Source organism: Carex rostrata, chromosome 32, assembly GCF_964058835.1.
Source record: "Carex rostrata chromosome 32, lpCarRost1.2, whole genome shotgun sequence".
Lineage (NCBI taxonomy): Eukaryota > Viridiplantae > Streptophyta > Magnoliopsida > Poales > Cyperaceae > Carex > Carex rostrata.
In genome coordinates this window covers 4,017,274-4,039,727 of record NC_135949.1, presented here as the reverse complement: position 1 = coordinate 4,039,727, position 22,454 = coordinate 4,017,274, and the positions used below count along the sequence as shown (strand labels likewise).

The window sequence follows — 22,454 nt, the reverse complement described above, 5'->3', positions numbered from 1 at the left end:
TACAGTCAAATTTTCAAATATTTGATTCTACAGTCAGTTTTACACCTTTGAATTGATATACAAATAATATATTTTAATATTTATTTCCTTGTAGCCTTCCTTTTATTTTTTACTGTGACTCTTCGTATTTCTTCTACAAGCTTCGAACTCTCTTAGATAATTTTAATATTTGCTTCTTCTACAAGCTTCAGATTTTACTCTTCATGCTTCTTTTTTTCTTTTCTTTTTTTTTTTGTCTATCCTATATGGTTGAAAGAATATTATATATTCAGCTTAGATGGGTATATTTTGATGAACAATATGACATGAGTAGTATCTATTATTTTGTTAATATGATATATCTTTTGTAACTAACGAACTTATGAAAAATATTAAATCTAATTTAAATGAAAAAAAAGTTATATTTAGATGGAGGAGGGTTCCAATACACCCAAATTTCTGTGCTCCCATTTACTCCCAATCATAAACCACATATTTCATTTAAGATGAACGGTACAGATTGCCTCCGCTACGAAATTTTCATTTCCTCTCCTAGCAGGCTCTGTTCCTTTCGGTCCTCTCCAGTGAAATAAAATTACGCATGCCTCACCCTATCTCCTTTTCGCTCTTTCTCCCCGCCACCTCCGATTACTGATGCCGGGCTTTATCCCCATGCCCACTTCAAACTCTCGTCTCTCCCCTCCATCCATCCAGTGCTTCAGACTTTTCTCTTGCTTCTTCCGAAACCCTAATTCTATCTTGACGGTCTAGATCCATGCTCCTCGCTTGACCTTTGCCTCAGACTTGGTGCCAATCTCCTCTCTCCGTCTCTCCGGCGACCTGGTCACACTCCAACAAATTTTTGGTAAGATTGAATACTCACTTTGGAGCCTTCATCAATTTTGTTAAAATAAATTTTTGACATGTACATCAAACGCTAGAAAAGATATAAAACTAAGACTTCTATCCCAGTCTGATTTCTAAGTCACCTGCTAGCATACTCTGAAAAGGTCTGAGTTTGTTGCTGAATTTCAAATGAAATATTAAAAATTTGTTAGCAGCAAAGAAAATGCAAAAATTTAGACCCCCAAAAGGTCTGAAAAATAAAAAATTGGTTTGGGTCAAACTTTATCTTATATGCAGGTATACACAGAAAATTATTCTTTGTAGTGTAAAGACTTTATTTTCCTCATGCCCAAGTTTTTTCAGATTTATTAACTCTGGACTTAGAAGAGAATGAGTTATGGCAGTAAGATTGCATTATTGATAAGACAATATGAAGCAAAAATTGAGAAGAGCCTGATTAATTGAATGTCAAACTAGTCCAAATAAAATCGACAATAACAAAGGTCACAAATACTTCACCGAGATCAGTTTTTTAGGAAGACCTCTTTTGTGTATTAGTTTTGACACCTCACATACCGAGTTTTCCTCTCTTACAAACCGATTATCTTCAGATCTTTGTCTATCTCGAGAAGGTAATCTCTCTCTAAATCATATGAGCGTTCAAGTGAAAATTAACACTTATTATAATAGCTTGTGTTTGCTTCATGACAAAATTGTAGATATTTGGGTTTCTCCATTTGACTTTGATGAAGAAGATTCAGAGTTAATAGAAGAAGAGCAAGATTATGATAGCTTTGATGCTTATTTTCCAAGCCTGTCTTTCAATGACAGGTCAGCATGCCAGAATTCTTGTATGGAAGAATTGCACAACTCAGTGCTAAATTTTGACACGGAGGAGCCCATCTTTCGGCCTTTTGATTATGAGTCATACAAAAGCCCTGATCTCGATAAATTGTTGTCAGTATCACCTTGTAGAAATATGCTTCACACGGATATACCAGTTAAATCTGGTTTGGATCCAATCAGAGTGAGACTACATCAGAAATGGGTTCAAAGGCATATCAGAATGTGAAACTGTTGGGTTTAGTTTATGCCATTTTCAGTTTTTATGCTAAATTGGAGATGAATGTAATGTCATTTCTTATACTTTTATTTTATGTTGTAAGCTATTTACAAGCCTTAATACTTGTTGTTGGGTTCATTTTTGTCATTTTTTACTTTCTTTATGGTTAACACGAATTAATAAAGTGATGCCAAATTCAGAGTAAATATTGGCACCAACAAAGAAAGTAGCTTAATCAAACTTTGACAATTGCATATATGCCCTGACAACTCAAAATATGGTATCGGAAATGGTAAATTAAAACTGCTAACACAACATCAATGCCATGATAAAAAAAAAACAACACAACCTCAATGCCATAATAAAAAGAGATTGTTTTGATTTCAAACTCTTTAATCAACCATTATGCTTACAAAAGATAAGTATATGAACCTCAACATAACTAAAAGAAATTTACAATTAAAAAAATCCTAATTTACTAGTTTCCAACTTTCCACCGTGATGTCACCTGTCGATGAGTTATCAGTTGTCACTATTACTGGATCTGAAATGAGAGAGAGAGAGAGAGAGAGAGAGATTAACTTAAACTATAGAACAACAATAAAAATAATGATTATAGAGCAAAATTAGGGTTACCGAAGGAATTATAAAGCAACAAAGAGCTATGTGTTTTAAATTTTGAAATGATTATCCTGCTGATGTTACCAGATCTTCACTGGAGAGACATAATAACATAAAAATGTACAATATAAAAGTTACAAATATCATGGCATGGCAAAATAATTGCTCCAACAACACTAGAGACAAACAAAACAAGCAAATAGAATATACAAGGCATTTACATGACCGGATGTTATTACAAGGACCGTTATGAGTACATATAAAAAGAATTGAATGGAAATTACATCATTAATGAACGCGGATTTTATCTTCATTATACTATTTGGCAATTTAGTTAATTAGATAAAAAGAAAAATGATAATTCAAATAATACTGACTCAATCAAATTTAGGGCCAATATCAATGCCTTACCATTTGGAAACCATGCTATTTAGAAAATCCAATGCCCTTGAGAAACAAAATGAGCCTCAGATTACACTTTGTTAAATCATTTCTGACATTTAACATTCTCTAATCCTTTCTTACCTTGCTAAAATCAAGCTTGTTTAGTGCTTGATGCAGGCTTGCACTAGTACCCTCTTCTTTAGAGGTATCCAGGCTGCTATTTGGTACCAGTACCAGGAAGTTGAGGTTTTAACTCAAATAATTTCCACGTTGGATTAAGATTGTTGAAGTTTTATCTCAAATAATTTTAGTATAAAAATAGGGAGGCTCCCAAACCAATTCTTTGTTTTTTTGGACCTTTTGGGGGTCTAAATTTTTGCATTTTCTTTACTGCTAACAAATTTGAGGATTTCATTTGAAATTTAGCAACAAACTCAGACCTTTTAAGAGTATGCTAGCAGGTGACTCAGAAATCAGACTGGGATAGAATCTTAGTTTTATACTTTTTCTAGCGTTTGTTGCATATGTCCCAAAAATTCTTTTAACAAAATTGATGGAGACTCCAAAATGAGTAATTCAATCTTACCACAAAATCGCCGGAGAGACGGAGAGAGGAGATTGTCACGAAGGTTGAGGCGGAGGTCAAGCGAGAAGCATGAATCTGGACCATCAGGATGGAATTAGGATTTTGCAAGAAGCGAAGAGGAAGCGAGAGTGGGGGGGTCTAAAGCACTGAATGGACAGAGGGAGAGAGGAGAGTTTGAAGCGGGCATGGCGACAAAGCCTGACGTCGATAATCGGAGGTGGCGTGGAGAAAGAGCGAAAAGGAGATGGAGTGAGGTTTGCGTAATTTTCTCTCACTGCCACTGGAGAGGACCGAAAGGAACATAGCGTGTTAGGAGAGGAAATGAGAATTTTATAGCAGAGGAAATCTGAACCGTTCATCTTAAATGAGATGTGCGGTTTATGATTGGGAGCAAATGGGAGTAGAGAAATTTGGGTGCATTAGAACCCTCCTCATTTAGATGTTACTTTTTACTAGAATATACATTAGTATTTTCATTTTAATTATCCGAATTTTATTGATATTCGTATCCGTATCCGTCCGAAATCCGATCCGTATTCGTATCTGTTTAATATCCGATCCGTATCCGTATCTGTATCCGAAAAATTATAACGGATACGGTTTGACCACTATCCGATCCGTATCCGACCGTTTACACCCCTAGCTAGCATAGCCTTAAATAGAGGTGTTCAAATGGTTCGGTTTATTTGGTTTTCAGTTGAATCGAAAAAAATTTGGTTTAAATGGTTCAATTCTTCGGTTCAAATGGATCGGTTTGATTAAATTTTTTAATTATTTCAGTTTAAATGAATCGGTTCGATTTAAATTTTTTAAAACCGACTAAACTGAACTGGCCGAATTATATTGTTCAATTATGATTTATATTATGTTTGATTCAATCATTGCTTCATTTCTTTTATTTTAGTTTAAATATTTTAGAACATCTACATATTTTGTATGAAATTAAACAACTTGTATATGAATATGTGTAATTTTCATTAATAATGACATCAATAGATTTACTTCGGTTTGAACTGAACAAACAAAAATTTACTTCGGTCTGTTCAGTTCGATTTTTAATCGGTTTATAAATTTAATCAGTTGAGTTCAGTTTTATTTTTTAAAACCGACAAAAAGTTTTTGAACACCCCTAATTTGCGGCCTTATTCAACGAAAAATGAATTAAAAAAAAAAAAAAAAAAAACGGGGAAAGGAAATTATAAAGGGGATGAAATAGTGACGGGACGGAGAAGCCAAGTTTGGTTGGTGGAAAGTAACATCTGCTAAAGACAAATCAATTATGTTTTTTTTTTTTTTGAAAGCTTGACAGAAGCTGTGAAGTGAACAAATCAATTATGTTAACTTCAAAATTTTAATAGATTTTTTTGTGGAGGAGGTTAAGATATTATAACCACCAAATTCATTTGACTGTTTTACGCACTTTTAGGTATGGAACGGTTGCAGTAGTGACGTTAGTGCAAACGTGTTGTTGTCATATTTTATAGCACCGTAAGGTTAGAACTTAGAACTGATTCCACGTGCAGATGATATAAAGAGATGGATTATTGTAATATGCATATTAAAATCTCTCTTTTTAATACAAGCTTATATTTTTTTATTTTCAAAATATAATAGTCAATCCGAACCTTACATGATATTTACATTAAAATATAAATGTAATTTGAGACAAAAAAAATTATTTTTTTAAAATCAATGTTTTTCATTAAATAAATATAATAACCAAAAATTCTGAAAAAAAAAGTGATTTTCAAACAATCTTAAAAAAAATTGTTAAAGATTTCAAAAAATGTAAAATTTAGTCTCCAATCACATTTTAATAGGGAGATTGTATCACATTTTAATAGGGAGATTGTATTGTAAAGTTCAAATAACTATTTAGGTCATGTTTGGTTGTGGAGTAAGAGGTGGAGTAAACTTCTTACTCCACGTTTAAGGAGCCAAACGAGGAGTAAGATTTGAGCTAAACCGGAGTAACTTACACCATCTAGAGTAGAGGTGGTTTAGCTTACTCCATCAAACATGGTTAACTTACTCCGGTTTAACTTGAAGTAAGAAATTTAATTCGGTTTAACTTTACTCCACAACCAAACATGACCTTAAAGTTTAAAAATAAATATACGAGCGCAAGGGATTTTCATCTTTATATTAAAATATAAGCATATTACAATAGGTCAACAGCCATCTCGTGATATAAATAACAGTACTTGTGGCTTAATAGTTACTACATCAATGAAATATTACCAGTGCCAAAATTAGATTTAAATGTAATTGAAGAAAGAGCACACAAAACCGTTTGCCCACATCACAATTGACACTGCTACTGTTTTGAATTTTGACACAGAACCAGACCAGTGAGAAAAAATGCATGATACACAAGGTTTTAAATTCAAACCAGTAAGTTTAATTGGAGCAGGCTGATGAACAACACACAATATTAGCTGAATATTTGGTGAGAAATGAACAATTCTACAACTAACAGGAAATGAAGAAAAAACCAACCTTGATCCCAACACCAAAGAGAAAAGAATAAAAAAATATTCTCTAGCACCACCCATTTAATTGCATGGAATTTATCTACACTAAAAGAACTTTTATTAACAGCTCGTATCAATACAAGAAGCAAGCCATGCCTTCTTTTTCTTTTCTCGAAACAAAAAAAATACCCTTGTACACAACATTTCCTAAATCGTCAAAACCTATCCTTGGCTTGACGGATCATACCTAACGCCTTTGCATCACTTGCATTTTCAGAAATTTTCAAATTATTTCGTATCTCAGAGCTCGAGGTGCGCAAGAAAGGATTGCATTCCTTTTCCCTCTTGAGTGTGGTTGGTATCTACCGGAAACAAATCAGAACACAATTTAGAATGATTTAAGTATGCAAAAGTGTTTACAGGATAGGATAAAATATCCTATCCTGTTGAAAAGGATAAAAGTTTTAAACAACTGTTTTATCCTATCCTATCCTATTGAAAAGGATAAAAGTTTTAAACAACTGTTGAATTGCAAATGACTGTACCATACTAGTCCCAAATTGTACAGAACTACAGATCATACATGTACACTGAAGGCATAAAGTATTGAGCTCACCATTTCTTTCTTTACAAGTAATATATTTTTTTTTATTGTTTTTGCATATTTTGGGTTTTTTTTAATGACCACTAGTACCTGTAATAAATTATTGGGCCACCTCATGTATTTCAATTCTACTAAATAAATTACTTGAATAACTGAAGCTACAAGTTACTGGCTCCCTCCCACAACTAATAACTCATAGCTCTCTAAAAATCAGATAGTTGCACTTCAGATTTGAAAAAAGAATTGTAGGGATTTGAAATATTACAGTAGGAACTTTCTTATTGCGGAGACTGGCAACGTGTACTGCATACTCTTTCAGCGCCTCATTATGTGGTTCTATGGATAAAGCAAACTTAGCATTACTCTGCAATTATTTTATAAAGAGATTAATTACGACATAGCCTTGCTCGTACAAAGGACGCACTATAAAAAAAAGAGAGAGAGAGAAAACCTATGAGAAAAATTATTATACCAGTGTATATTCATGGCCGCAGTAAACTTTTGTATCCTCTGGTAAAGACATTAGCTTTTCAAGAGAAGACTGCATCTGCAATAGGTACTCTCAAGTTAATACCAGTTTTTACGGGTACATATAAAAAAAGATAAAACAAACAAACAAAATAAATAAATAAAATAATCCATTTATGTATTATAAGGTAATTATGAAATAGAAAAATAACCTGATCAGGAGACCCCTCGAAAAGCTTTCCGCACGATAAACTAAACAATGTGTCCCCTGTAAATACTACTCTACTGTCGGGGAAATGATAGCTCACATGTCCTTTGGTGTGACCGGGAGTTTCTATGACAAGTACACGGTGTCCAGCAAACATCCAAGTCTCTCCATCACCTAATTCTATGTCTATGCCTGGTATTCTCTCTCTATCCTTCTTTGGACCGATAACCTATTAGGAGAGAGAAATTAGATATGTAAAAAGGACAAATTTCTGATAAGTCATAGTTACATGCAACCAAAGGATCACTTCTATCAAATATCAATAACCAGTATATGATGTACTATCACAAGTACAAGATCATTTCCATTGTCCTTGAGGTATAAATTTTTTAATTAATTGTTTTTATTTTATCTATTGATATTAGTACTATATTTATTTCCATACTTTTTTTTTTGGTGAATTCTGGTTGTGTGAATGGACACTGCGGATCTTTCTTTTTATTTTTCCTTCTTAAGGGTGGGATTTAAGAGGGTTGCATGACATTAAACTTATTAATTTTCTATAATGTTTTGATGAGGAAAGAGATATCAAAATACCTTGGCACCATATCTTGTTTTTAATTCAAGATTCCCACCGGTATGGTCGTGGTGATGATGTGTATTCAGTATGTAAGTCAAATTCTGATTCTTCTTTTGTAATGCATTAATGACAGGCCCAGCTTCAGAAGGGTCAACAACTCCTACTGTACCAGTATCCGAATCATGCAAGATATATGCATAGTTATCTTGGAGACATGGCACCTTGAACAACCAAACAATAGGAAACACCATCAGAAATAATAACAATGCTAAAATTATTTTGGTTATTTTCCAATCGATGTACAAAACAAATTAAAATAATAGCAGTAAAATTTACCAGTTCAATCTGTAAAGATGAAGCAACATTGGTAATGTTACAAAAAAGCCGGCCCGAACCGAGTAATTGACTGGCGCCGTATAAAGTTCGAATCGGCCGAACTAAGAGTGTGTCTATACCAAACATGACAGGTCTCCCAAGCCAGTGTTTTCTCAAATTTGGCCATAACTGTTGCCTTCCCACCTGCAAATTACAAATTACTAAAGGTTCAGGAAGTAATTTATAAAATTCACCTAAATCACAAAGGCTAAGCTCAAATATGATAATAGTATAACTTTTACAATTGATGGAAGCAGAAAAAAAATCCTATAAATAGTTGTTTATGACATAATTGCTCTTCTTAGATACGATTCTTGAAGTAATCACTGGAATCAACCAAGAGAAGGTCACGCAGCAATTACTAAACCAGGATTATAAAAGAAATGAATGCAATCTAACGAAAATACTAAAATCGTGGGGAAAAGGAGAAACCCTAGAGGAAGAGCAGGAGGGGAAAGAGACCATGAGAGAAGAGCACGCCTTTGGGAAAAGCATTTGGAGTTCAGACTCGAAGTCTTCTTCTAGTATCCCTACTATTATTTTTCTCTTATTTTCTCTCTCTTGCTTCTCTCTCTCTCTCTCTCTTTCTCTCTGTAGGCGAGTCTTTGACTCTCTACTGCACAACTACTTGTATTTTCTCTTGTTTAATTTTAGCTTTTTTTTCCTTTATTTATTGCGGCGATGACGAGTGGAGGTGGATTGACGTTTATACCCCGCAAAAATTTATATTCTTCGGAAACATAAGCATGGGGAGATTTTGGATCAAGTTAAATAGACATGGTGTACCATGAAAGCGTTCATTTTGCTTCCACCAGGATTCGAGGAATATACATGTACACATTTTGACGAGTTCGGAATTTCTAAGGCTATGTTTTAGAATCACCGTAGAGAAAGGAGAAGGAACGGGAAGGAAGAGAAACAATAATTCTTTATCTCTGAATAGTAAATCCTAAACTTTAAATCATGGGTGATAAATTTAGTCAAAAATCAACACCACGCCTCTCCTTTCTCACCTCTGAACAGTAACTCCTCCCTTCTGCTTCCTCATTAATCAAAAACATCTCTGTCAGATATATACCCATGTATTATCATGTATATAATATAGAGAGAAAATTCAGCTTAACTGAATTATTTTTTTAGTAATAGATATGATATATAAAACATAGTTTGCATATGAATAAAATGTGTCATTCATACATTAAAAAGGATTGTGTCAATGAAAAATGAAATTTTAATAATTTTATGTGCATTGTATTAAATTTTACACCGTGTCCATCCAATAACAGAAAAGATTATTTATGGTTCCAACATGGAAACATGGTACATTAATTAACCAGGCTGTATGGACCCGGTCTATGCTTCTCCTTAACTTGTAACAAACACCGACACGGTTTCTCTTTTATACTTTTTTTTCAATCAAAGCATGACAATAACATTTTCTATCGGTCCAAAAAAGTAATAATAATTAAACATTACCATAAAACATGTTTGTTCATACATTGTGAATTTAAACATTCCTACGGAAGTATATCAAATACCGAAATTTTTATTGAAAACCAAAAAAAAAATATTAAAAATAAGAACTGTTGTGTGAAAATTTACAAAAAAAGGAAGGCAGTAATGGGCAATGGCGTCCCGTAGAGACGCCATGGCAAATCTCAATCCTACAAAAAAAAACAATTTTTTTTCAAAAGTGGGATGCCACGGGGCAATTCAATCCATGGAAAAAAAAAGTGCATCGCCATAGGACAACTCAATCCAGGAAATGAAAAAATATTACCTATTCTGACAATATTTTTCTGTTTTGTGGGTTGGGTTGTCCCATGGTATCTCGTTTTTCTTTTCTGGATTGGATTGCCCCATGGCGTCCCTCATTTATTTATTTTTTTCATTTCCTAGATTGGATTGTCCCATGACGTCCCACTTACGAAATATTTTTTTTCCATGGTCTTGAGTGTACCATGGCGTCTCGCCTTCCCATTTTTCAAATTCTCACACGATATTTTCTATTTTTAATATTATTTTTATTTTCGTATAAAAATTTCGGTATCAAATGCTTTAAAAGTTGTCCCGGATTAATTGTAACCATCTCGGTGTAAGGATTTCTAAAACGAGTCAATTTGACCCATTCAAGAACTTCATTAAAAATATTGAAAGTTTTTAATTATTATTTGAACTGTGCAATTTGATTAAAAAATTGGTTCATGTAGGGAACTGTGCAATCTTTGTTGGGCAGATTGTATCAGTTTAAAAATAGACGGCTTAATTAAAAATTTCATGATTTTTTTAATGAAATCTAATTACTGATTTCTTAAATTTAATTATGGTTTAATTTTTCAGACTATTTCTAGCCAACAAATCTATAAAAAGCTTATTTCAATCTTTCTTTGGATCATATAACAAATCTTGTAAATATGACTTCTAGTAATTACTATATAAAAAATTGGTTTGCTCTTTAATTAGCTTCATGAACCCAAACTTAGACAGTTTTGGTATTTGTTTCAAAATTTAAAATTTATTTACTATTTTTTTTTTCTTGCATAAAATTTGACAGCAACATTTTTTGGTTGGAGAAGCAATTGAAGGAGAGAGAGACCTATTTTCCTAGCTTTTGCAGATAGGTGCTAACAAATTTATTTTAGTAAAAAATAGGCATAGTTTTCTATGTACCCCTCATAACTTGTACAATTTCTTTCTTATTTATTTCTGGAGACTTAAATTTATCTTTATTTACCTTTCAACTTTTGCAACTCTTTCTTATTAACCCCTCATATAATTAATATTATGTTAAATCTAATTAAATTATTAAAAAACCTTAGTTTACCTCAAATTAAGAATTACAAAGTTAAAACTATACAATTGATGCTGACACATTCAAGTTAATAGTTCAATTTTTACTAAAATATGTTTTGAGATTTGGTACACCCATATTCAATTACGCATTTGATGCTGAAATTTTATTTACTTTTTCTTTTTTCTTTTTAAAGTGATATTTTGACTTTGTCATTATTAATTAGACATAAACTAAGGTACTATGGTAATTTAATTAGAGTTACATATTAATTACATAAGAAATGCTGGTTATATGAAATCTGAAGGCTAGACTTTTACATTTTTTTAAAAAAGAAAAAAAGAAATGCTGGTTATCGTTTGTTGCATACAATGTTTTAAAATGCGGTTTTGTTAATGCATGCGAAAGGCCATTGCATAGTGCATATGTAGCATGCGGCCGTATATGCGGATCTATATGCGAAAGTACATATGCAGTTTTACTATACTATGTTAAAAATATAGATAAAATAAAACTAATTCATATTTAAAAACTTGTTTAGTCTAGTGGTTTGTGCTCTTTACCATATTATAAAGGTTATATATTATAATATTTTTCACCGCAAAATACTTTTTAAGCTTTTTCAAGTCCGTATGGATCATATATGTGCTCGTATATTAAAAATCGCTTGAACTTGACTACATAAAATTATATATATGAAATATTACTGTAGAAGCATATGTGACCGCATTTTAAAATATTGAATGCATATCATATGATGCATTTTTTGTTTGTTTTTTTATGTAGTCTAACCGTTTTGATACTATAGCTGGACCTAGCAATCTAGCACTACTCGCACTCCTACAATATAAATCAATGGCATTTATTCGGTGCCTGACCATTTTGCCCCTTTCGGCAAAAGCTTTACATGCCGACATTTTATTTGAGCATTATTCTCCACCTCTTTAGAAACCAATAGCCACCATTTTTCCTAGTAAACCATATCTTTTGAATTTGACAACCTCCATGTTCAATTTTTATTTTTATTTTTAGAAATGTATTAAATATTATGTAAAGAATTATAGAGAAGGATCAAATTACTTGTTTGATTCCTTTAGATATTTTTGAGTGACATTTTTTTGTGGCTAAGGATTGAGATCTGCATACAAATTCTAAGGAACCGAAACAGTAATTCAGTTCCTTAAAAAATGCTTAAAAAAAACCAAATCGATGATATAAATGAGCAAACATGAATTAATATTTTTACTAAATAGAGTTTGGTAGCAATTTCATTAAAATGATTTTTTCGATTTATTAAAATATCACACATCTTTAAAATTTCAAATGAAATTGAATTTTAAATTGGAATGAAATTATCAATGTTGATCAGTGTTGTAAAAAACGTCTGTTTAGGCTGATTAATCGGTCGATTAGTCGTTGGCGATAATAAAATCGTCAAGAATTTTCTTAATTAATCGGCAGATTATTTTCGATTATTCTCAATTATTCCCGATTAATCGCTTGGCGGTACCATGTCCGACCGATAACCACATACCATTATTTACAACACTGATGTAGATACACTTCCAAAAAAAAAAACAATTTTGATTTTTTGTAAAATTTATTCAATAAATGCTGGTTATGGTTTGTTGCATATCATTTATATGATGCATTATTTTTATTTTTATTTGGTGCATTCTAACCGTTTTATACTAGAGTAGCTGGACCTAGCACTCATACAACATAAATCAAGGGCATTTATTCGGCGCTTGACCATTTTGCCCCTTTCGGCAAAAATTGTTTACTTGCCAACCTTTAGGGATGTCAATGGGTACGATACGGGTAGGGTGGGAGCATTTTCATACCAATACCCACTAAGAATGATCTTACCCATACCCTACCCTTACCCATTAAGATTTGACCTTACCCTACCCTACCCTTACCCGTTAAAATTATCGGGTAACGAAACGGTAGCGGGTGAATAACGGATAATACGACTATAATAATTAGTTTTATTATATTTTACAAATAGAACATCAAAACTCATTTATTTCGCACATACACAATGATATTACTAATAAAAAATAAAAATAAAAATAATTGTGCAATCAATTTCAACTAAATTATATTTTTTTATAAAACAAGAAAATTCAAAAATAAAAATATATCTTTCGAAAAAAATTAATTATTTAATTAAAGAACAAAACATACAAATAAAAATAATATGTTTAATATTTTTCTCACAACAAAAATTATATACTAAATAATAAAAGTACTAATTAATTATTGCTCAAATATTATCATATTATTATATTTTATATAATTACCCTATAGGGTAATGGGTACGAAATAGCTTTTACCCGTACCCTTACCCATTTAGCTAACAAAAAAAAATCCTTACCCATACCCATACCCAATAAGCTAACGAAAAAAATTTCTTACCCATACCCACCTTATCGAATACGGTACGGGTCGGGTAAACGGCTAAAAGGGTATCATTGACACCCCTACCAACCTTCTTTTTATCTGGAAATTATTCTCCACCTCTTCAGAAATCAACAGACACCATTTTCCTCTAGTAAGCAATTTCTTTTGCAACTGACAACCTTTATTTTCAGAAATTTTTATCTTTAGAAATGTGTTAAATTGTTGTAAGGAATCAGAAAGATGGAAAATTATTTTTGATGCCATAGAAGAAATTGAATAAGTTTCTAGACATTTTTATATGCACATTAAATTTTTTTTTGTGATTAAGAATTTAAATTTGCATACAAACTTTGAGGAACTGAATCAATGATTTGGTTTCCTAAAAAATGTTTAACTAAACCGAATCGATGATTCGGTTCCTTCTAGTGCATCGACACAAGTTTTCGCCTTTCTCCTTCTGAACAAAATATTTAATATGTTTCTAAAATAAAAATTCTGTCCATTTTAGTAGCTTTGAAATAATGTCCTTCATAGCCAGGGGCAAATTCAGAATTTTTGTCAGAAATGGACAAAAAAATAACGAATTGGATTTGAATAGTTAATCGGGTTCAAACCCATTAGCTAATTGGGTATTAGATAAAAAAAAAAAAAGACAATGTTCTATTTTTTAATTTTCAATACTTTGACTTCTAATTTTTTCAACACTCTAACTTCTAATTCTAATTACCAATTAGAATTCAAAAAATTTATCATAAATTTAAACCTAAATTTAACATTAAATTAAATACCAAAAGTCCAGAGGGGAGGCAAATAAAATTCCAAAGGAGAACAAAGGCGAACCGAACCTATAAATTTGTATAAAAATTCAAAATTCACAATTGCCCCCCTCTGAATTACACTAGGTCCGCCCCTATTCATAGCACATTATCACAATCACACCTAATGGCTTACCAGAAAAACAATGTTAAGAGTAAAGCAAGGGGATTGTACTGGTACCTGATTTTGCACTCAAAACTGAAACATATCTGTCAAGCACCTCAAACTATGCAAAAATTATACTAAAAATTGTTTAGGAATTGTGATGTAAGATAAGCAACCATGAATGCAAACTTTTTTCTATTTTTGCTTGCATCTTCATAACTACATCAGGAACAAGTCAGATCAGATCGAACAGAGACCGCAATGGCGCGTGTGTGTGCGAGTCGAGGCTAGCATTTTGCAATTCTGGAATTTTATGTTGGGCAAAATAAGATGGAGAAAAATAGAGGATTACACAAGATGTTAAACAGTAGGCAAGTACAAGAAATAGAGAAGACACAAGATTTTACGTGAAATTTTTTTTTGAAAAAAAGCCATGAGAACATACGGCACAAATTTACTAAATTAAAAAAAATCTTACAAGTACAAGAAATTATCAAACTTAATAGTACTCTTTCACACACCATCTTACAAATTAAAAAAAAAAAAAAAAAAAAAAAGACAACAGAACGCTAGAAGACTTGGTGAGGAGGGACCAGATCAATTACCGCTAGCAATACCATCTGTTTGACTTTTCTACCGATGGTAAAAACCATTCCGTTTGGCTTCTAGCCGATGGTAAAAGTCAAATGACCTGCTAACTGTCTTCAAAGCAACATTTTAGACTCATTCAAATTGGTCACTTGTTTACTTTTTGTACACTGATCCTCTCATTCAATTGGAATGCAGAATATTTTATGATTTTCTTCTATTCGTTGCGTATTTATACCTTTTTATTTGTTGGTACTAGTTGGTGGCTTCAGATTTTGACTTAAGAGGCACAAGTTCAGAAGAATTTTTTCTCTGTTTAGATTTTTTATCCATGTACACTTTTGTTAGAAAGGAATTGCAGTATTTCTCAAATTTGTCAATGAAAAAATGGAAATTGATAGCTATTTGCCAATTCAAAATCACAAATATGTTCCAACAATCCCATATATACATCCTCCATTTTTTGAAAAACAGGTTAAATCTTTCTCTTTCCTTTGTTAAATCGTTCTGGTCAGTGTTTGTATACATCCTTCATTTTTTTTTAAAAGAACAGGACCATATACCACCTTTTGCTCCAATCACCAAAAACAAAACCAAACGAAAAAAATGAAAAGAAAAAAAAAAAAACTAAAATTTCTTTTTCATCACTCGACATGAGCAAGCAAGTAGTCATAGATCTTCCTCCTAAGCCTTTCGATGGTCTCGGTTACCTCCGTCTCCGCCTCCATCTCCCCTAACCAGTTATCGACCCGTTTCAGCTGTGGCAACATAGCAGCTGCCCGTTCCCGATCTGGTATTCCCTGCACTGTCACATCAGCATCCAAAAATCTCTCGATAAAATCTAAGAACCACTTTTGCGCTTCAGCCCCCATCGACTTGGCCAGGTCAACCTTTTCCTGGGCCCCCACCCCACGCTGCCATTCTGGCACAGGGCCAGCCGGCGCTGAAGTTGCCTCAGTAGAAGTAATTTTCCCTTTCGCCTTAGCTTTTAATTTTGACTGTGGGGACGGCTTTGACTTGGAACCGTCATTTAAAACTACAGCTAGAGGTGGGGAGATAGATGGGGAGGAGTGAGAGTAGAGAGAGAAGGGGGAGAGGTCGGATGAAAGGGCGGCCGAGACCCAGGCGGCCGAGAGGTGGCGGCGGTCAGTATAGATTTTTAGGATGTCTTCAGGTGGCGGGGCCGGGCAATCAGAGTCTGTTGTAGCTGCTGTGGTGGCAGCATGAGACTCAGCAACGCGAGAGGCACGACAGAGGGATGAATGGAGAGAGAGAAATTGTTCCACTGCTGGCTGCGGGTCTTCTTCCTTTGCCGTTGTATTCACGTCAGCATATGTACTGTCACAGGAGATATATTAGTCATTAGACCTTCTAACAAAAAAATTGCAATTTAGTAATGAGGAGGGTTCAAATGCAGAGATTTTTTTTGTTTTTAAGTCATAATTTTGTAATAACAAAAAAATTTAAAACTTACATGTCAAAATGAAACCATTAAATGTGATATATACTACATATATTATTTTCTCTACATGCACATAAGAAATTTATCACACTTGGTTTTTTGTTTTCGTATAAATCATAAAGTTCAAAAATCAATGTCCAGAATTTATCCATGTCAATGTATATTTGCAAGACCTTGATATCGAGCAAAATAAAGTCGAAATGTCATAATATTTTATGTGTGCATAGAGAAAATAATATAAATCATATCTAACAGTTTTATTTTAACATTTAAGTTTTGAATTTCAAATTATTGTAGTTTTAAAAATGGAGAGGTATAATGGAGGTACATTTGAACCCTCATCAGTAATTAAGTGGTAAAGATATATTCAAGGTCAAAATACCTCAAGCAACGAATCAAGCTCTCTGCAGCAGAGGCATCTTGTACGGCTTCTATGGCTGCTGTTTGTGCCGCATCCCTATATCTGATCATTTCCTACCAAAATGGCAACGTATTAAGTTTAAAGGAGAAAATGGAAAAGGGAAAACAAAATCCAAGAGCATTAAAAAAGTGAGGTTACATTACTATGCATAGCACGTATTAGTCCGCACTATGGATCAGTATCTTAATTTTAAAACTCCAAACAATTGATCTGAACCATTCAACATGATCTCCATATGAAAATGTACTTGTAGATCAAATTGTACAATTTTTAGAATTTTTTACTATTATTTTAGATGGGTAGAAATTCTCTTGATCTAAAAATTCTACACATTCAAAAGTAGTGATTTTCTACCTATCTAAAAAAATAGTAAAAAATTTATAAAAATGTAAAATTTAATCTGCAAGTACAATTTTCATATGAAAATCATGTTGAACGGTTCAAATTAACTATTTGAATTTTGAAAACGAAAATAGTGATCCGTAGCAAGGACCAATCTGCGCTGTGATTTGCCATATAAGGATACTGTACCACTCTAGTCTGTACCAGTAAGATCAACATTCTAGAAAAATTGCAACTGAGCATGTAGAAATACCTTTCCTAGCTTGGCAAGAGAGGGGGGAAGAGATGCCCATGGGATATTCCGATCTGTCAATCGCTTGTTAGGTAGTTCAACCTTCACTAAATTGTTTGCATTTGAATTTGGACTGTTCGAAAGAATAGAACTTCTTTTTACAACATTAGATTGCTTCTTGATTGGTGTTACATCAGAAGGCGCAGTTGCTGTGCTTGTACTTTTCTTGGTAGAATTTGGAGTTCTGGCATCTTCCTTTTTCGGTACTGGTGTAGTAGACTTATCGTCTAATGGTAACTTTCGCCTAGGGGTCTGCTTATACAAAAATCATATTTTTAGGTCATAACAGAAATAAAAGTGGTTAAATTACAAAAAAATATGAAAATTTTTAAGTATTACTTATTGGGTAGGAAATAAGTTGCAATTACGCGGGTGAATTCTAGTCTTTTCCTGTTTTTAACTTTGACCAGTGGGGTTAAATAGTTTTCTTTTAACAAAAAAAAAAAAAAAAATCACATTTGATAGTTAGAGAGAGAATTTATAAGAAATCTTCACTTACTTTTGTCTTTCCATTTTCAGTTGTTTTGTTAACTTTCACCGGCTTCAAATCCAAACCGGCTTTTCCTTTACTCCTTGATTCCACATTACCCCCTTCCCAACTCTTTCTCAGACTCTTTTGTTCAGACCCGAAACCTGGTATGGCCCGAAACCCTGGTATTTCGCCAGACAATGACTTCCTCCCGCTCATTATAGGCACCTTTAATGCCAAACATGACCCGTCATCTCGACTTTTCCCTTTTGTCGCATGTTGTTTCACCGCTTTGGAGAATTTCCCAAAAGTAGCCGGTAAAGAATATACACTTGTAGGAGATGATGGTATGGCCGAATCATCTTTCGCATTTGCTGCTGATTTTTTCTTAATAGTACCACGAGCATCTCCTTTAGTAAAACTACTAGATTTGGTTAGTGATCCCTTTCCCTTCTTGTTACCAGTAATCCCTAACCCTAATGAATTCGTTGCAACCAAATCCTCGGGTGTGCCGATACAGGCATGCTTACCAGGTACTGGCCTAACACCTCTGACGACTGGTACAGGTGTTGCGCCTTCAAGCCGATCCACATGTATAAATTGACCCAGTTGGAGCTTATTGCTTTGGATTAGGTCATTGTGCTCGGCTGGAAGAGACACATATGTGGCATGGGATGAATCAGAGACCTTTAAATAAAAGCCCTGGTGGGCCCCGAATGGGTCACCGCCAGCTAAGGCGGGTACAATGCTGATGACTTGGAGGAGGGATGAACGGTGTTCGCCGGTTACTTTAGTATCAGTGTTCATATGTTGGAGGAGTTTTAATAGAATGCCCGGGTTTAGCGAGGCCATTTTGTTTGCTTCTCTTCAATTGCATCACTGCAGAGCAAATGAGATAATTAGTGATAGAAACAGAATAAAATTTAGACAGTGCGTAGAGTTCCCCGATGTGAAGACGTGTGACTTGCCAAATTATCACATATAACACACAGAAAAATGGAAATTTACACATGCTCTATAAAACAGAAGAAATCTCATCCAATTTCACATCATTAAATGTCCTCAATATTCCTCTGTACAATATATTTAGATTAAAACATGACAAAAGTGCCCTTGTTATATATCTCTACACAGACTAGGATAGAGGGTTGTATATAAAGATTAGAAGGAATATATATCAGGAAATATATCAATTTGCCTATAATGGGTATGAGAAACGTTCCTACGTCCTTAATTGCACCACAATACATGGTCGGGTAGGAGGAAAAAATTAGTACAGTATATAGTATATACAATACTGGTAAGTACCAACTGTGTTCGATAAAATAGCTTTTCTAGAGAGATCCAAGCACTTGTCTCATAATGAAAGAAGCAAATTACTGCACTGTGGGACCCATCTCAAGCACTCTATTGGAATGCACATGATCTCGGCCGTTGATTGTGAATCTATAACCTTCTTCCCCGAAAATATCTACTGGTACATTCAATCAGACGGCCCGGTTTCTCCATACTGCCCATTCCAAATCATAGAGTACTCTAGAAGACATGCAAGGTTTGCTATGTAGTACACCCCATCACCAAGCAACATTTTCACCAAACTTGATTTGTGGTACCCAAAATAAAAAAAAAGCTATAATAACTAAACCACTACCCAATCCAGCTCACCCCTCCCTTACCAAACCTCTCCTCCTCAGAAATAATAGAAAGGAAAGGACAGTTAATTTGGTTCCATGGTGAATCACTGAGTACATAGAAAATTAGTACCATTTATTTACCTATTGATCAATTATTTCATATACCCATGATTCCGCGGTCCCACCAGCATGCTACATGAATCATTATTTGCACATGTAAAATTGCTAAATTTATCAACATCAAATTTCATTCTACTCCCTAATTTATTTCATATCATATCCCCCATCCCTCCCCCTTTTTTTTGGATTCATGTGATATGGTGTAATACTCGTGAACTGTTCCAATTTATTGGGGTTTTCTTTATCACGATGTACTTGCCAAAAATCCAAAAACAGCACTGGACATTAACCAGAAACCACCTTTTTTTACTTGTTAAACATTTATGGGACCCAACCAGAGAAGCTGGTAAACCAAGAAAAACAAGAAAAAAAAAAAAATAGTTCCTTTCAATTTGAAAATAGATGTCTAAAAACCAACAGAAATTGATTCTACAAAGGACCTAAATTCAAGAACATCAAAGAAGTTGACTTGATCAAATTAAAAGAAAGTCAAGTAGCCAACCACCGCTAACCTTGATTGATAAAGCCTTTGTTGATCTCTGAGCGAAGTTCGGAACTTTCTCTCTATCTGCACTCGACAGCGCCAGGATAAGACCACCGAATCAAAAAGAAGGACAAAAGGAGGTAGAAATATTGAACAAAATCAAACAAAGCCGCGAATTGCACGAATTTGAACTCCCAAATGTACGGTATCGCTGTCCTCCCTGGGTTGGATGTAGACTAGAGAGAGAGTTTAGGTTTGCCTCTTGGGAAGGTACTTTTTCTCTCTCTGAAACTAGGAGGGAGGTGAATAGGTGATACAGTGACTGGTGACCAAAGCTGTTACTGAAGAACTGACACACGCAAAATAGTATCTGACAATCCTACCCCTCTTCGCTTTTCTCTCTCTCCTCTCCCGCTCCCCCTCTCTCTCTCTGCGTGCGTGACAGAGTGTGTAAAGAAAGAGTGCGTATCCTCTGAGATATCTCAGCTTTTGCGTGACCGACGTGTCCGGTGCCTATTCGGAGGTGATGTAAGGGGTCAGCATTATGTATGCTTTGAGATTCGTGCAGAACGTACTTGAACGGTTCAGATTTTCCAAAAAGTCACGCAAAATATGAGATAACTCAGAGGATGCGAATTCGTTAAGGAAAGATGTCGCTTTCGCTTTCATCGGGAGACGGGAGACCACACTCTGAGAAAGAAGAAGTCCGCATCCTCTGCATTAACCCAAAAGAGCATCTTTTGAGTTAACGAAGTTTGACCGTCTGATTTTAAATAGAGCTAATCCAGCCACAGCCTATAATTCAGGAGCCCTTTAATATTAGTGTGGATTTAGTCTTCACATATCTTATAGTAGATCAGACGGTCCATATATATTAACTCAGAAGATTCTTGTTTGAGTTAATGCAGAGGATCCGAACTCCATCGGGGGAGACCACACCACCGAGAGAGCGAGAGGACGCATTACACGATAATTACCTATCTGTCCCCTCCATTTTAATAGTAATGGATATGTCCATTGTTAAGAAACCAGTGGTATTAAATGGAGAGGAGGTGTTGTAAGGTGGAAAAGGTCAAATTGAAGATTGGATTGTATAATACACGTATACATCTCCTTTTAAATAAGTTGGTTCGCTGGCCATTATCGTGGGGTCAGGTTTACCTTCTTCTACAATTATTACAAGATTCTTCTCTTTCAAATATTTAATTTGGTTGTTAATTTGATTACATCCAAATTTAATTACTAAATTCACAAAAACAGAAATGAAATAAACAGAATATTGGAATTAAGAAGAATGAAGAGGTAATGTAATTAGGTGGTATGATGAAAATGTACATGTGCATTGGTGCTTGATACCTTACTTGATAACTACAAATCATGTACAAAGTACAAACCAAGCATATTCTCTTTGTTGCTCATGTGTAAAATTAGAAATTGCCTCATTTGTGTTAACACTGTTGGGTTAGGTTTCTTGCTCTAAATATTGCCTTGATTGGGTAGTTCTATTCAGTGTTTTAATATTCGATTTATAAACGGTATGCGAAAAGTGACCGCATACCGTATATACGGTATGTGGCTGTATATGTGAATTTTTATGCAAACTTATATATGTGGATTTTAAATGAGAATTCATATATATATAAATAAGTATACGGTAATATGCGGTATAAATCACTGATAATGTACTCTAAATCGGTATTTTTATCACTGATAATATACTCTAAACCGGTAATATATGATATAAACCACTGTTAATATACTATAAACCGGTATTTTTATCACTGTTAATATACTATATACCAATGCTCTAAACTAGATATTCGGACCGAATATAGATTTTCTATTCGGATTGCAACCAAATAGGAATATTCGACCGAATATTCATTCAAATAGACTGAAAATAGGATTTATAAATTCTACATGTAAATATATCACTTGTAAAGCAGATCGATTTGAACATTTTGAATTTATCATTAGAAACCAATTAGATGAATTTTAAAATCAGTATCATTACGGCTGAAATAACAATCACGTCATAGTAGCCATACTAATTATTAATATTTAATCTAGTTGCATGGGAGAAGAGCCAATTGTACTTATTGAAGCACCAAGGTAGCCACATAGAAAGAGACAAAGGAATTTTGAGTTGAGTTGGATCATACCTGTTACTAGGATTGCTTAGTACTATAGGCTTTTTTTAGGTGCCTATTCATTAAGGGTATGTTTAGCTGCAGCAACGAAATTACTGTTCACGTGGGGAAAAAAAAATTCACTCAGACTGAATTTTTTTTTTTTTCATGTGAACAACAATTTTTAGTTCAAAAGTTTTGAAATCC

General features: G+C 33.8%; 2 protein-coding genes and 1 long non-coding RNA gene across 5 annotated transcripts; all 3 read right to left on the bottom strand.

Moving 5' to 3' along the window:
* Nucleotides 1-2,242: 2,242 nt before the first annotated feature.
* LOC144548161 (uncharacterized) lies at nucleotides 2,243-3,748 on the bottom strand. The gene is made up of 2 exons (XR_013509270.1): nucleotides 3,480-3,748; nucleotides 2,243-2,432 (listed from the first exon to the last, which is right to left on the bottom strand). It is a non-coding gene; the product is annotated as an uncharacterized LOC144548161 (long non-coding RNA).
* A 2,300-nt stretch (nucleotides 3,749-6,048) lies between these two features.
* On the bottom strand, nucleotides 6,049-8,830 carry LOC144547991 (putative hydroxyacylglutathione hydrolase 2, chloroplastic). 2 transcript variants are annotated; one of them, XM_078296678.1, is made up of 7 exons: nucleotides 8,621-8,830; nucleotides 8,150-8,332; nucleotides 7,831-8,034; nucleotides 7,238-7,462; nucleotides 7,030-7,104; nucleotides 6,823-6,921; nucleotides 6,049-6,315 (listed from the first exon to the last, which is right to left on the bottom strand). In XM_078296678.1, exons 1-7 carry the CDS (start codon nucleotides 8,681-8,683, stop codon nucleotides 6,169-6,171), a joined length of 996 nt encoding a protein of 331 aa, XP_078152804.1. In that variant the 5' UTR covers nucleotides 8,684-8,830; the 3' UTR covers nucleotides 6,049-6,168. The 2 variants fall into 2 exon arrangements, with proteins under 2 accessions (XP_078152804.1, XP_078152805.1); XM_078296679.1 differs by having other exon boundaries at nucleotides 8,651-8,830.
* A 6,447-nt stretch (nucleotides 8,831-15,277) lies between these two features.
* On the bottom strand, nucleotides 15,278-20,562 carry LOC144547985 (uncharacterized). Of its 2 annotated transcripts, none has more exons than XM_078296670.1 (5): nucleotides 20,147-20,562; nucleotides 17,911-18,759; nucleotides 17,373-17,663; nucleotides 16,739-16,830; nucleotides 15,278-16,232 (listed from the first exon to the last, which is right to left on the bottom strand). In XM_078296670.1, the coding sequence occupies exons 2-5, from the start codon at nucleotides 18,730-18,732 to the stop codon at nucleotides 15,539-15,541; spliced, it is 1,899 nt and encodes a 632-aa protein (XP_078152796.1). In that variant the 5' UTR covers nucleotides 18,733-18,759; nucleotides 20,147-20,562; the 3' UTR covers nucleotides 15,278-15,538. The 2 variants fall into 2 exon arrangements, with proteins under 2 accessions (XP_078152796.1, XP_078152797.1); XM_078296671.1 differs by lacking the exon at nucleotides 20,147-20,562 and adding an exon at nucleotides 19,656-19,678.
* Nucleotides 20,563-22,454: the final 1,892 nt, after the last annotated feature.

Coding starts and splice junctions, on each gene's coding strand:
- LOC144547991 (XM_078296678.1), bottom strand. CDS start 8,683: ATGCTTTTCCCAAAGGCGTGCTCTTCTCTCATGGTCTCTTTCCCCTCC. Junction 8,035..8,149: donor CATCTTTACAGATTGAACTG/GTAAATTTTACT, acceptor TGGTTGTTCAAG/GTGCCATGTCTCCAAGATAA. Junction 6,316..6,822: donor GCAATAAGAAAGTTCCTACT/GTAATATTTCAA, acceptor TGTTTCCGGTAG/ATACCAACCACACTCAAGAG.
- LOC144547985 (XM_078296670.1), bottom strand. CDS start 18,732: ATGGCCTCGCTAAACCCGGGCATTCTATTAAAACTCCTCCAACATATG. Junction 17,664..17,910: donor CTGAAAATGGAAAGACAAAA/GTAAGTGAAGAT, acceptor TTGTATAAGCAG/ACCCCTAGGCGAAAGTTACC. Junction 16,233..16,738: donor AGCTTGATTCGTTGCTTGAG/GTATTTTGACCT, acceptor CTCCTGTGACAG/TACATATGCTGACGTGAATA.